Genomic DNA, 13629 nt, shown 5'->3' with positions numbered 1-13629 from the left:
TGCCTCTACCGGGAATCGAACAGATGACCTCCTGGTTCCTGGGTCGATGCCCAAACACTGAGCCACACCCAGCCAGGCTCACATGCTGTATTTTAACTAGAGGCCCAATGCACAGAATTCATGCAAGGGGCTCGGCCCTCCAAGCCCAGGCTGCCTTGGCCCTCGCAGCCTAGCTGCCTTATGGCCCTGGCTGCCTCTTGGCCCCATGGCCCGCCCACTGGTCATTCAGCCTTCCGGTCTAATTAGCATATTAGCTCTTTATTATATAGGATGTTAAAATTAATTCCAAAGAAAGATATGCAACTTACATCTATTATATCTTCACTTGTTCATTTACTTTTTTAAAAAAAAGTATATTTTATTGATTTTTACAGAGGAAGGGAGAGGGATAGAGAGTTAGAAACATCGATGAGAGAGAAACATTGATCAGCTGCCTCCTGCACACCCCCTACTGGGGATGTGCCCCCAACCAAGGTACATGCCCTTGACTAGAGTCGAACCGGGGACCCTTCAGTCTGCAGGCCAACGCTCTATCCACTAAGCCAAACTGGTTAGGGCTGTTTATTTACTTTTTAATGTATTTATTGCCTGGCACCCCCCCATCCCCATTCCTGGAAATCGTAAGCCCCTGAGAAAGTAGACACTCTGCCTTGTTTATTGCCAAATCCTCAATGCCTAGAACAGTGCCAGGCAAATAGTATTTGCTCAATATTTTTATCTTTTTTTTTTGCTAAGAAAATGTATTCAGTTTTGTAAAACTACGATTTAAAAGAATTTAGTCAGGATGAAAAGAAATCAGGAACTGGGCCAATTGAAAACTGTAATAATAATCATGTTGATGAGTATGGTGATATTTATTGAGCAATTATTATATGTCAGGCCACTGTTCTAATGGCTTAAATATATGGACCCATTAAATCCTTACATGACTCACTGAAGGTAGATTAAAAAATTTCTCCCAAGTCAGCCAGTTGGTGAGTGGCATTCCAACTTGGACAGCCTAATTGAATTCTTCTGAGGCCTTGGCTACCCAAATTGTTTAGGAAGACAGGCTTCTGGACAATTGAACCCTGACTTTTATTTTTAAATATATTTTTATTAATTTCAGAAAGGAAGGGAGAGGGAGATATAGAAACATCAATGATCAGAATCATTGATGAGCTGCCTCCTGCATACCCCCTACTGGGGATCGAGCCCGCAGCCCAAGCATGTGCCTTGACTGGAATCGAACCCAGGACCCTCCAGTCCGCAGGCCAACACTCTATCTACTGAGCCAAACCAGCTAGGTCTGAATCCTGACGTTTGAGAAGTTGGCCTGCTCCCATTCTGTACCTGAATTGTCAGAAGGGCCTAGAGGGAAAGGAAGGGACCACTGTGTTTAGGGCGCCCCCTGATGTTCAATGGTGTTGAGGCTGCTTGGAAAACAGGGGCAGGGCTTTCAGTGGATGAGTGTATTTGGTCAAAGGTCAGGCAGGAACCACCTACTGTACTTCCATTCTTAGATAGGACCTTAGAAGTGATTAGTTCAAGCTGACATTAGAAATGGGGAAACTGGCGCCCAAAGAAGTCAAATGTCTCATCCATGGTTGGTCACTCAGCTGGTTAAATCTCAAACAGGAAAGAAGCTGTATTCCCTGACCCACAATTCCAGTCTCTTCACCCTTTTTATATTTACTTTTTTGAAAAATTTTAATATATATATTCTTATTGTTGACAGTATTACAAATGTCTCCCATTTTCTCCCTTACCACCCCCCCCCCCAGGTCTTCACCACTGTATTGTCCATCTCCATGGGCTATGCATATAAGTAGGGGTGCATATAATCTTTCTGATTGGTGTCTTGGGGGGAGGGGGGTTAGAATATATTCCTAGAAGTGGGATCAATGGGCCAAATGGCAGTTCCATTTTTAATTTTTTGAGGAAACTCCATACTGTTTTCCATAGTGGCTGCACCAATCTGCATTCCCTCCAGCAGTGAACTAGTATTCCCTTTTCTCCACATCCTCACCAGCACTTGTTTGATGATAGCCATTCTGGCAGGTGTGAGGTGGTATCTCATTGTGGTTTAAATTTGCATTACTCTAATGATTAGTGACTTTGAGCATTCTTTCATATATCCATTGGCCATTTGTATGTCCTCTTTGGAGAAGTATCTATTCAGTTCCTCTGCCTACTTTTTAAATTAGATTGTCTTTCTTTTGTTCTATGAGTACTTTATATATTTTGGAGATTAACCCCTTATCAGATGTATCATTGGCAAATACGTTCTCTCATACAATGGATTCCCTTTTCATTTTGATGATGGTTTCTTTTGCTGTGCAGAAACTTTTTATTTTGATGTAGTCCCATTTGTTTATTTTTTCCTTTGTTTCTCTTACCCTAGGAGATGTATCAGTAAAATGCTTTGTGAGATGTCTGAGATTTTACTGCCTATGTTTTCTTCTAGGATATTTATGGTTTCATGGCTTACATTTAAGTCTTTTATCCATTTTGAGTTTATTCTTGTGTATGGTGTAAATTGGTGGTCTAGTCTCGTTTTTTTGCACATGTCCAGTTTTCCCAACACCATTTGTTGAAGAGACTGTCTTTACTCCACTGTATGTTCTTGCCTCTTTTGTCAAGTAATTGACCATAATGGTGTGGTAAATTTCTAGGGTCTCTGATCTTTTCTATTGATCTGTGTCTGTTCTTGTGCCAGTACCAGGCTGTTTTGATTATAATGATTTTGTAATATAGTTTGATATCCGGCATTGTGATCCCTATTCCCCTCACAGGAGGTCAGACAGCCCCTCATCTTGGAAGTCTTCCTTGGACTCTTATCACCAGGATCCTATGACTTTCACATACAGGAAGCATCACTGGACACTTAAACATGGATGTCCCTGCATTGATACTTTGAACTTCTCGGTGTAAACAGCTAATTTCTAGGTAAATGACTGAGTCACAGGTGGGACTGTGAGAGAGACCTAAGAAGGTTCTAATAAAACGGGCACTTATCCAGGGCCAGGGCTGAGTTGAAATTCACTATGAACCAGGCAGCCTGAGGGCAAGAGAAGGGAATGGATCCATTCTGCAAGAACTAAGAAATTTTAGAAAATTCTCATCTCTTCCTGGTTCTCTGGGACATGTAGAAATTTTCTTGGTCTTCCTAGAGAAGGAGTAAGTTTTGGAAGCCTACTATGCAAGGTAAAGAGAAGTGAGAGGTGTCCAGGTGGAAATGCCCACCCACCAGTGAAGTGGGGCTTGCTCTCCGGCACCTCAGTTGAGGTGTCCCCAGATGGCAGCAGCACAGCCAGTTCTCAAACAGAGACAAGACAGAAGAAAAAAAAAGGACCCAGAGAGCCCTAGCCGGTTCAGTGGACTAGAGGGTCCCCATTTGATTCTGGTCAAGGACACATGCCCGGTAGTGGGCTGGATCCCCAGTAGGAGGCGTGCAGCAGGCAGCTGATGAATTATTCTCATCATGGATGTTTCTCTCTCTCTCACTCTCTCCATTCCTCTCTGAAATCAATAAAAACGTATTATTAAAAAAAAAAAAATCCAGAGGGCCAAGCCGACAACGGCTCAGCCCCGCGCTATGGCCTAAGAGGTCCTCTTCCCCAGGAGTTAAATGAGTTTGCCTATAATTTCGTGGACTCCAAAGGAGGAAAAATGTCTCAGGCCACCGGCAGTGGAGTGTTTGGGTTGAGGACTGGAGCTCTGAGGAATCCCCGGGGAGAAGGCTGCACCCCTCCCATCTTCGTTCTCGCCTTGGGTGTAAATGAAGTTAAAAGGGCATGTGACCTGGACGAGACCGCATCCCTCCGGCGCTCGCGGAATACCGGGAACAGGTTAGTAACCCGCAGCAGAAGCTGGGAAACTGGACTCCGGAATCCCCTCTGCCCCGCGACGACTCCAGAACCGGAAAAGCAGCTTCCCCTCACGTCACTTCCGCACGCCGAGGGGCGGGGCCGGATGCGGAAGGCACTGCGGGCGCCACTGGGAAGTGTAGTCTTTGAGGCGAAGGCGTTAGAGAGGGGTCGGGCCAAACGGAGTACTACGCTCATGGCCCTGTACATGTTTTGTGAACGTGGTTTGAAGAAGAAAAAGTGTAAAGCCAGGCGCCACATTGGTTATTCTCCAGGGACCGGAGTGAGTTATCCCGAAGTGCTCCCTCGGAGGCCGATGGGAGCGCGGGCCAGCTGCGCGCTCCGGCCAAGCCGAGCATCCTGGGGGCGTGGTCCCGGCGCCGTGGCGGATTCTGGGTCGTGTAGTCCGGCCGCGTGGCTGGAGTAGGTCCCCAGCTGGTGGCTGGATTGACCCCTTGTTCTTCGGTGGCGCTGGTGAGTGAGGCTCCCGCGGCACTTTTGCCTCACCGTGCCCTTCCCTGCTCCGGAAGGTGGGTCTAAAAGGCTTGCTGTGGGCTGGGGCTGAGGATGGTGCCGTGGGTGGGCGAGGAGGTGGTGATGGGGGCGTGCAGTCGTGGCTCAGGCCGTGCGCTACCGGATGTCTTATTTGGGGGTGTGGGCGCGCATCTCCGACGTGAGTGAAGCTCAACCTTGAAGCCCAGTGATGGTGGGTGCTGAGCTCCGGCCTTTCGTCCTAGGGTTCCTGTGGGTTTGACATGTTTGGCCTTGGCCGAAATAGGGGTATTGGGAGCGGGGGTGGGGGTGTCTCTCATGCCACAAGTCCCTGGGTTTCGAGGGGTTGAGTAAGTAGGCTCTGGGGGTCCTAGCATTCCCCCGGTGGTGCAGTGGGGGCTGCCACTGGGGTTTTGGGGGATGGGGGCTGATAGTCTTACCTCGAGCCTCCCCCTCCGCTTTGCTGAGGTGGGGTGCGGGGCTGGCGGGCTTGGCCAAAGGTCCCTGGCTTGGACTAGGTGTTGGAATGGCCATTTTGGCGCGATCTTAGGGTCTCAAATTGGCAGGTCACCCCTGGGTTCGGGCCTTGGAAGAAGTGGGGCTGGGGGCCACTGGGCAAGTTTTTCAGAGATCCGGAGGACTGTCACTGATCCCAGGAATCATGAATCCCCACATCTCTGGTGTGGCCAGGCTTTGGGACTTTAAGTTTTATTTTAACTTTTTATTACAGAAAATTTTAAGACAGACGTAGATAGAACTTCATAGAACCATCTCCCAGATTCAGTGCTTATCACCTCGTGACCACCCTTGATTTCATCTCAGAATGACACACTGAGAACCCTTATATCCACAGTGGTTTCGTATCACCCACAGCCAGATTTCATCCAGGCTCTGTCACTTTATAGCTGTGTCCCCTTGGGCAAGAGACTGACCTCACTTGTGCCTCAATTTTCTTATCTGTAAAATGAAGATAACAAATCCTTACTTCATTGGGTTAGGAAGGTAGAATGAGGTAAAACTTGTACAGTGCCTGGAACAGTCTCTGGTATATACACTGAGTGGCCAGATTATTATGATCTCTGAACACATAATAATCTGGCCACTCAGTGTATATATATGTATATATTAGAGGCCCGGTGCATGAATTCGTGCATGGGTGGGGTCCGGCCAGCCTGGCCAGGGGGAGGGGACATGGGCCGTTGGCTGGCCTGCCTGCTGGTCGAACTCCTGGTCGAGGGGACAATTTGCATATTAGCCTTTATTATATAGGATATACACTGAGTGGCCAGATTATTATAAGTTCAGAGATCATAATAATCTGGCCACTCCGTGTATATGCTAAGTGCCTGGTAGGTGTTATTAGAGCAAAGGTGAGAGGATCAGCTCAGGGTCAGCGCCAGTAGCATGTCTGAGCATGCAGTGTTCACAGCCCACAGATCAGCTCTCTTCCCAGCAAGCTGCCACCGTCTTTTCTAATGTGACAGCTCCATTCTTAATGCTTTTAAGGAAGAGGAAGCCCTACCCTGCTGGATCTTGAGGGTTCCCAGTGACGCTCCGTAATCTTTTTGTTCTTGATCTGCCCCCCTACGTCTCCTGCCTGCCCAGAGAGGACTTCCTAGTGGGCAAAGGGCGGATCCTGGGCTCTGGCAGCCCAGCTTCAGGTAGGGTCCTACTTGCCTTTTGCATGCTGAACTCCTGGTGGGCTTCCTTTGCTCACCTTTGACATCCAGTGATCAGAGCCCCAGCTGGTTTCCCCAGGAAACAAAGCCTGTTGTAAGAGTGACAGTTTTCACAGGGACTGTTCTTCAGACCTGGGGACCTTATTCATGACCTCTCGGTCCTTGCCCCAGCATTTCTTCTCTCAGCATTTGTTCAGACTGCTCACTTCAGAGCTCGTCTGCTTGTGAAGTTGTCAACATTCTGTTTTTTTTCCATCAATACCCTCACTTACTCTTTTTCCCTGCTAGAGTGGTTTGCAGCAAATTGTCATAGCATTTCACCTTAAATACTTCAGTAGGTATCTCTAACACAGAAGGGCTTCTTAATTTAAGGGAACCACAATTTTATTGTTATACCCAAGAGAATTAATATTTCTTTTCTCGGTTGTTTAATTTTTTTTCTTTGAACAGCCCTTGTCAGGAGTGGAAGAGGAAGACATTTCTGGAAGCTAGCATGCTGGTTTTCTCTGTCTCTGCCTCTCTTTCCTCACATTTCTTCTGGTCTCCTTGATCATAGCTGCAGCTGCTACCAGTGGTGCAAGCTGGGTCTCTTAAGTTTTCCTTGCCTCTTCTTTCCAAACTTTTGATTGGCTGTTGTATCCTCTCAATTCTACCTAATCGGTACCCCTTAATTCCTCCTCCTTCCCTTTGTCTCTACTCCGGCACTACCCTAGTTTCCTGTCTCCTCTCCACCTTCTTTTTTTTGTTGTTTTTTTAATATTTTATTGATTTTTTACAAAGAGGAAGGGAGAGCCAGAAACATCAAAGAGAGAGAAACATCAATCAGCTGCCTCCTGCACACCCCTCACTGGGGATGTGCCCACAACCAAGGTACATGCCCTTGACCGGAATCGAACCTGGGACCCCTGAGTCCGCAGGCCGATGCTCTATCCCCTGAGCCAAACCGGCTAGGGCAGCCTCTCCACCTTCTTGCCTGTCTCCTCCCCCCTCTCTTAAATTGGGCTTCTAAAGTATAAATACAGTCATGCATTGCTTAATGATGGGGATATGTCCTGAGAAGTGTGCAGTCAGGAGATTTTGTCATTGTGTGAACATTATAGAGTGTACTTACACACACCTAGATGGTATACTAGTAAGCCTCCATAAAGATGGGAAGCAAAAATGGAGGTTAGCAGGGTTTGAGGGTGAGGAGGGAGTTACTGTTTAATGGTTACAGAGTTTTAGTGTGGGATGATGAACGAATTCTGGAGATGGATATTGGTGATAGTTGTACAACAACGTGAATATACTTAATCCTACAGGAATGTACACATAAAAATAGTGCCCGACAAAAAAATAGGCTCAGTGGTTGAGCATTGACCTATGACCCAGGAGATCATAGTTCAATTCCCAGTCAGGGCACATGCCCAGGCTTGATCCCCAGTCGTGGGTGTACAGGAGACAGCCAATCAATGATTCTCTCTTATCATTGATGTTTCTATCTCTCTCTCCCTCTCACTTCCTCTCTGAAATCAGTAAAAATATTTAAAAATAATAAAAAATAGTAAAATTTTTGTTTTGTATATTTTATGGTAATAATTTTAAAAACCTACTGATGTCTACACTCCACCTATGCTGTTTTACCAGTAGGTGCCTTATTCCTCCCAGGTAGTTCTCCCTGTCCATATTGTGGCTTCCTCTCTCCCTTTGCTCATAGTCCTCTTCTCTGCTTCCTTTATCTGGAATACCTAGCACTTTCCTCTTGTTGTGAGTCTGGCCCATCCTTCAAGACCAAGTTCTTAGGACTCTCTCATGAAATGTTTCTTTTAAAAATATTTTTTTTTCTCTTTATTAAGGCATTACATATATGACCTTATCCCTCCATGCCCCCCCACACCTCCCTGCTCATGCCCTCACCCTCCCCAAGTGTCTGTGTCCATTGGCTATGCTTATGTGCATGCATACAAGTCCTTTGGTTGATCTCTCACCCTTCCTCCACCCTCCCCTGCCTTCCCTCGGAGGTACTAATATGAAATTTGTCTTGATGTATGTATTCCAGTCTGCCCTCCATCTTGAAAAAATATTAAGGATATGAGTAGAACTGGGCAGAGGGGTGAGAATGGGGTGTAGAAATGAATTTGTAGATTGAATGGCCAAGAAGGTCCGCCCTGAGCATCTACAGTGTGGGGCTGTAAGTTTGCTGTTATCCACATTTCACAGGTGAGAAAATTAAGGCACTAGTTGACAGCAAAGTTGAGCCCTGAACCCAGGCATTATGATTCAAATCCCTGCTCTTCACCACTTCCCACTTGTGCCTCTCAGGCCTGAGAAGGCTGAGGGGCCATGGGATTCAGGGGAAGGACTGAGTTGTAGTTTAGTCTATGCCATTATTGAATTATATGAACTTAGTCACTCAGATGCTTCAATATTTTGTTGTTGTTAATCCTCACCTGAGGATATTTTTCCATTGATTTTTAGAGAGACTGGAAGGGAGGGGGAGAGATACGAGAGAAACATCGATGTGAGAGAGACACATCAATTAGTTGCCTCCTGCACAAGCCCCGACTGGGACTGGGCATTGAGCCTGCAATCGAGGTATGTGCCCTTGACCAGAATCAAACCCAGGACCCTTCAGTCTGAGGGCTGATGCTCTATCCACTGAGCCAAACCAGCTAAGGCCAGATGCTTCAACATTGATTCATTTGGTTATGCTATTTAATTTTTTAAATTCTTAAAACTCAGAAAGTCTTTTATGTTTTACTGTTGTTTAATTTTTATATGTTGTCTGCTCTTCTCTCTGCCTAGATTTAACGTTTTGGAGAGTTAGGGACTCTTTTTTATATATACAGGGTGTCCCAAAAAAATGTATATACACTTTAACAGCTGGTAGTTCAATTTTGAAAATGAAATGTATTTTAATAAACACTGCCTTTATACAAAGTGTGTATATACATTTTGTGGGGATACCCTATATTCTCCAAACAGTTCACCCAGGGTCTTGAATGTGTAGACTCACAAGTGCTGCTTGCTGGTTGCCACAGAGGTTTAAAGGTTTTGGAACACTGGCACCAAGGTCGCAGCCAAAGGCAGGGTTTAGATATCTCTCCTGCCTCCCCCAGGGATGCCGTCTCTCTGCCCCTTGCCTTGCGTCATGGGCAAGGCTGGCTCCTTGGTGAGCAGGGCTGTGTTTTCTTTCACAGGCACACATGGCATTCAGGGATGTGGCTGTGGATTTTACCCAGGAAGAGTGGATGTTGCTGAGCCCTGCTCAGAGGTCCCTGTACAGGGAGGTGATGCTGGAAAACTACAGCAACCTGGTCTCACTGGGTAAGCCTGGCATCTCTCTTCATGCTGCTGGGCATTTTAGGGTATGCTTGAAGCAGCCATCTTGCCTTCTGACTTGGCCCTTGAGTCCGTAACCTGCAGCCACCTTGTTTTCTTTCTCTCTGAGCAGGAATTCCATTTTCTAAACCAGAGCTCATCACCCAGCTGGAGCAAGGGAAGGAAACCTGGAGAGAGGAGAGAAAATGCCCACCAGCCACTTGTCCAGGCGAGTGGGGAACTGGGCAAATGGATCATAGAGCTGCGTGTGGGCAGCTCAGCGGGTTGGGGGGGGGGGGGGGGCGGAGGCATTGCTCAGGTGTAGGGAGGGAAGACCTACTCCTCACCTCCCAGGCTGCTGTTTGCATTGCCTGGCACAGCCGCCTCCCTTCCAGACCTTCATCCTTACCCTGGGACGGGGCTTTCCTGGTGTGTCTTCCTCCCCTAGAAGCCTTCTTCCTCCTACTGAGTTTCCCTCTCTACCTCACTCAGTTCTCTTCATATTCATAGACTTCTTTCTCATTACTTTTTTTTTTCTTTTTTTAAAAAAAAAGGTCAAGCAAGAATGTGGAAAAAATCTGAGTGAGCTAAAGAACTAAGGCAAGCCCAGGGAGAGGGAGGAAGGCTAAAAATCCAACCAAGAAATTGAAATTGAATTCTTAAAAAACTGCGAGCCAAAAGTAGTTTTTACATTTTTAAATAGTTACATAAGTACATAATATCCTCAATTTTATACTTCTTACCCTCAAAGCTTAAAATTATTTGCTATCTGACCGTTTAAGAAAAAGTTGGCCGACTTACGTTCTAAGGAATTACGATATACAGCCCTAACTTTTCCTGTCCTGCTTATTATGGCTACCACTTTATGTAAAAATGTAAGAACATTGCAATTGCACAGTTCCGTTTACCCCTCCCCCTAACTTTCTTTATTGTATAGTTCTTATTTGTGTTACGCTTACATACATTGTAAATTCCCTAATACGATATGTATTTTTTTAATCAAGAAGAAATTATTTTATAAGCATTCAGATAATTTACCATTTTCTATACTCTTCATTTTCTTTCTGGAGATCTGAGTTTCCACCTTGTAATCTTTTTCTTTAGCCTAAGTAACTTGTTTAACATTCCTTGTGCAGGTGGCACTGTATTTGCTTACATTTTGTTTTTCTGAATATTGACATCTCCTACTTAAGAAGTATTATAAGAAGAAAATTTTTCTTTTATATTGACTTTTGGGGAAGCCCATTTATATTAATTATAGAAATTATCAGGGATTAAACTGATCAGGAGCTCCAGCAAGGAGCATCTCTTAAGGCTGTTTGTGTTGCCCATTGCTGTTGACTTACTGCATTATGGCACAAAGAAATCTTCTAATAAACATTCATCAGTGAGTGGGAAAACTATTTAGGCATCTCACACACAATCTCTTTAGCCACTTTTTTTGTGCTGCTTCTTACACTAGGAGTTCTCCAGTCTAAATGACTGCTCTCTCAATCTATCCCTTTGTCTTCATAGGGAAATAGGGAAAGACATGGCATTTCCACATGGGTCCTCTGGTTAGAGATCTCTCGGTCACCGAAAATACTTGCGGATCCAGTTTATATAAGTGTGGGTGGTTGTGAGTTAGGAGATGGTTGTAGTGAGGGGGAAGACTGTTGCATCTTGGCCCTATTTACAGATCTGAAACTGCCCTAGATGTTTTTACAGTCTGATACAACTAATAGAATAGGTTCAGGAATGGATTTTCTGGATTGTAGTGGAAATTGGATGTTGTGATGGGCTGGAAAAGGATCATGTAAAGGAAGGTCTTGTTTGGGTAGCACTTAAGTTGTAAGCACTTTGAAGAACGGGGAATTGAGTCTCTCCATCAGACTCAGCAGAATTACTTGGGTTGCCCTCCTGAGCCTCAGCTCTGCCTCTGCCTCTTCTCTCTGCAGGAGAACCAAAGCCAGAGCTCCGCCTCTGTGCTTTCTGCCCTCCGGATTTCTCTGGTCAGAAGTTCCACGTGCAGCACATGCTGTGTAGTCATCCCCCCTGGATCTTCCCATGCTTGTGTGCAGAAAATCACGTCCAGCCAGGGGATCTGTGCCAGGGGGACCAGAAAAAGCAGCAACAAACCTCTGACCCAAGTTGCTGGAGTGATAAAGCAGAAGGTCAAGAGAGAGAAGGCACCAAGCCTTCATTTGGAAAGACAAAGAAAAGAGCTTTAACAGCATTATCCAAGCCACCCCAAAGGCAGCCAGTCAGCTCTAGGAATGGCATCAGAGGGGTGGAAACAGAGGCCACCCCTGCTCAGACGGAGAATCCTGAGGAAACAGACAAATTACTGCAGAGGATAGAAGTCTTAGGATTTGGAACAGTCAATTGTGGAGAATGTGGACTGGGCTTCAGCAAGATGACAAACCTGCTCAGTCACCAGAGGATACACTCAGGGGAGAAGCCATATGTGTGCGGGGTGTGTGAGAAGGGCTTTAGTCTAAAGAAAAGCCTTGCCAGGCACCAGAAGGCACACTCGGGGGAGAAACCTATTGTGTGCAGAGAGTGTGGACGAGGATTTAACCGGAAGTCAACACTCATCATACACGAGAGGACACACTCAGGTGAAAAGCCTTATATGTGCAGTGAATGTGGGCGAGGCTTTAGTCAGAAGTCAAACCTCATCATACACCAGAGGACACACTCGGGGGAGAAGCCCTATGTGTGCCGGGAGTGTGGGAAAGGCTTTAGCCAGAAGTCAGCTGTCGTTAGGCACCAGAGGACACACTTAGAGGAGAAGACCATCGTGTGCAGTGATTGTGGACTAGGCTTCAGTGATAGGTCAAACCTCATCTCACACCAGAGGACGCACTCAGGGGAGAAGCCTTATGCCTGCAAGGAATGTGGGCGATGCTTTAGGCAGAGGACGACCCTTGTCAACCACCAGAGGACACACTCAAAGGAAAAGCCTTATGTGTGTGGAGTGTGTGGGCACAGCTTTAGCCAGAATTCAACCCTCATCTCACATAGGCGGACGCACACCGGGGAGAAGCCTTACGTGTGTGGTGTTTGTGGGCGAGGCTTTAGCCTGAAGTCACACCTCAATAGACACCAGAACATACACTCAGGGGATAAGCCCATCGTGTGCAAGGATTGTGGGCGAGGCTTCAGCCAGCAATCAAATCTCATCAGACACCAGAGGACACACTCGGGGGAAAAGCCCATGGTGTGTGAGGAGTGCGGGCGAGGCTTCAGCCAGAAGTCAAACCTCATTGCACACCAGAGGACACACTCAGGGGAAAAGCCATACGTGTGCAGAGATTGTGGACGAGGCTTTAGTCACCAGGCAGGTCTCATCAGGCACAAGAGGAAACACTCGAGGGAGAAGCCTTACATGTGCAAGCAGTGTGGACTAGGCTTTAGCAATAAGTCAGCTTTAATCACCCATAAATGGGTACATTCAAAAGAGAAGCCCTGTGTATGCAGAGTGTGTGGCCAAGGCTTTATCCAAAAGTCATACCTCATCTTACATCAGATGACACACCAGGAGGAGAAGCCTTAGGTGTGCAAGTCATGTGGGCAAGGCTCACCTCAGCAGACACAGGAGAATGAAATCTCTCCACCACAAACTGCCACTCCAGATTGACAGACCTATTGAGCAATCAAAATGTCTGGGATGTATTAACTATTAGCAATCTTCTGACCTGTTACACACTCTTTAAAAGTGAAAATGCTGGTGAGGACTAAATCAAAATTTTTACACTTTGATGAAATGGGGTAGAAAAATGCATTCCATAAGTGGTCAAAGGACATTTGGTTCATTTGCTTTCTTCACACAAAGTCTTCATGTTTTGTGGCCTTTTATTCTAATAAACTTTGCTTCTTTACAACTCTCTAATCTTAGCTGTGTATCTCATTTACTCATCTATAAAAATAGGGAATCAGGAGTGGTACAGATAATCTTGAATTCCTAAGTCCACTATTCTACAAGAATTCAATTCCTGCCCTGGCCGGTTTGGCTCGGTGGATAGAGTGTCGGCCTGCGGACTGAAGGGTCCCGGGTTCGATTCTGGTCAAGGGCATGTACCTTGGTTGCAGGCACATCCCTAGTAGGGGGTGTGCAGGAGGCAGCTGATCAACGTTTCTCTCTTATCGATGTTTCTAATTCTATCCCTCTCCCTTCCTCTCTGTAAAAAATCAATAAAATATATATATATATTTTTAAAAAGAATTCAATTCCTTGGAAGACATAGAGTCACTAGTATATTCATTAGAAAGTCTAGTCCCGCTGAAACCGGTTTGGCTCAGTGGATAGAGCGTCGGCCTGCGGACTC

The 13629-nt window shown here is 46.0% G+C and overlaps 1 protein-coding gene across 1 annotated transcript; it reads left to right on the top strand.

Moving 5' to 3' along the window:
- Positions 1 to 4289: 4289 nt before the first annotated feature.
- On the top strand, positions 4290 to 13182 carry ZNF133 (zinc finger protein 133). Its single transcript, XM_079783874.1, has 4 exons — positions 4290 to 4322; positions 9199 to 9325; positions 9453 to 9548; positions 11257 to 13182. Exons 2-4 carry the CDS (start codon positions 9205 to 9207, stop codon positions 12855 to 12857), a joined length of 1818 nt encoding a protein of 605 aa, XP_079640000.1. The 5' UTR covers positions 4290 to 4322; positions 9199 to 9204; the 3' UTR covers positions 12858 to 13182.
- The last annotated feature ends 447 nt before the right edge of the window (positions 13183 to 13629 follow it).

Source organism: Cnephaeus nilssonii (assembly GCF_951640355.1).
Source record: "Cnephaeus nilssonii genome assembly, chromosome: 11".
NCBI classification, from domain to species: domain Eukaryota; kingdom Metazoa; phylum Chordata; class Mammalia; order Chiroptera; family Vespertilionidae; genus Cnephaeus; species Cnephaeus nilssonii.
This window is presented reverse-complemented; position numbering and strand designations above follow the sequence as displayed.

Bases quoted from the DNA above. Each gene is read 5' to 3' on its own strand.
- ZNF133 (XM_079783874.1), top strand. From the start codon at position 9,205: ATGGCATTCAGGGATGTGGCTGTGGATTTTACCCAGGAAGAGTGGATG. The intron at 9,326-9,452 runs GTAAGCCTGGCA...CTCTCTGAGCAG, and splicing joins CAGCAACCTGGTCTCACTGG to GAATTCCATTTTCTAAACCA. The intron at 9,549-11,256 runs GCGAGTGGGGAA...TTCTCTCTGCAG, and splicing joins CCCACCAGCCACTTGTCCAG to GAGAACCAAAGCCAGAGCTC.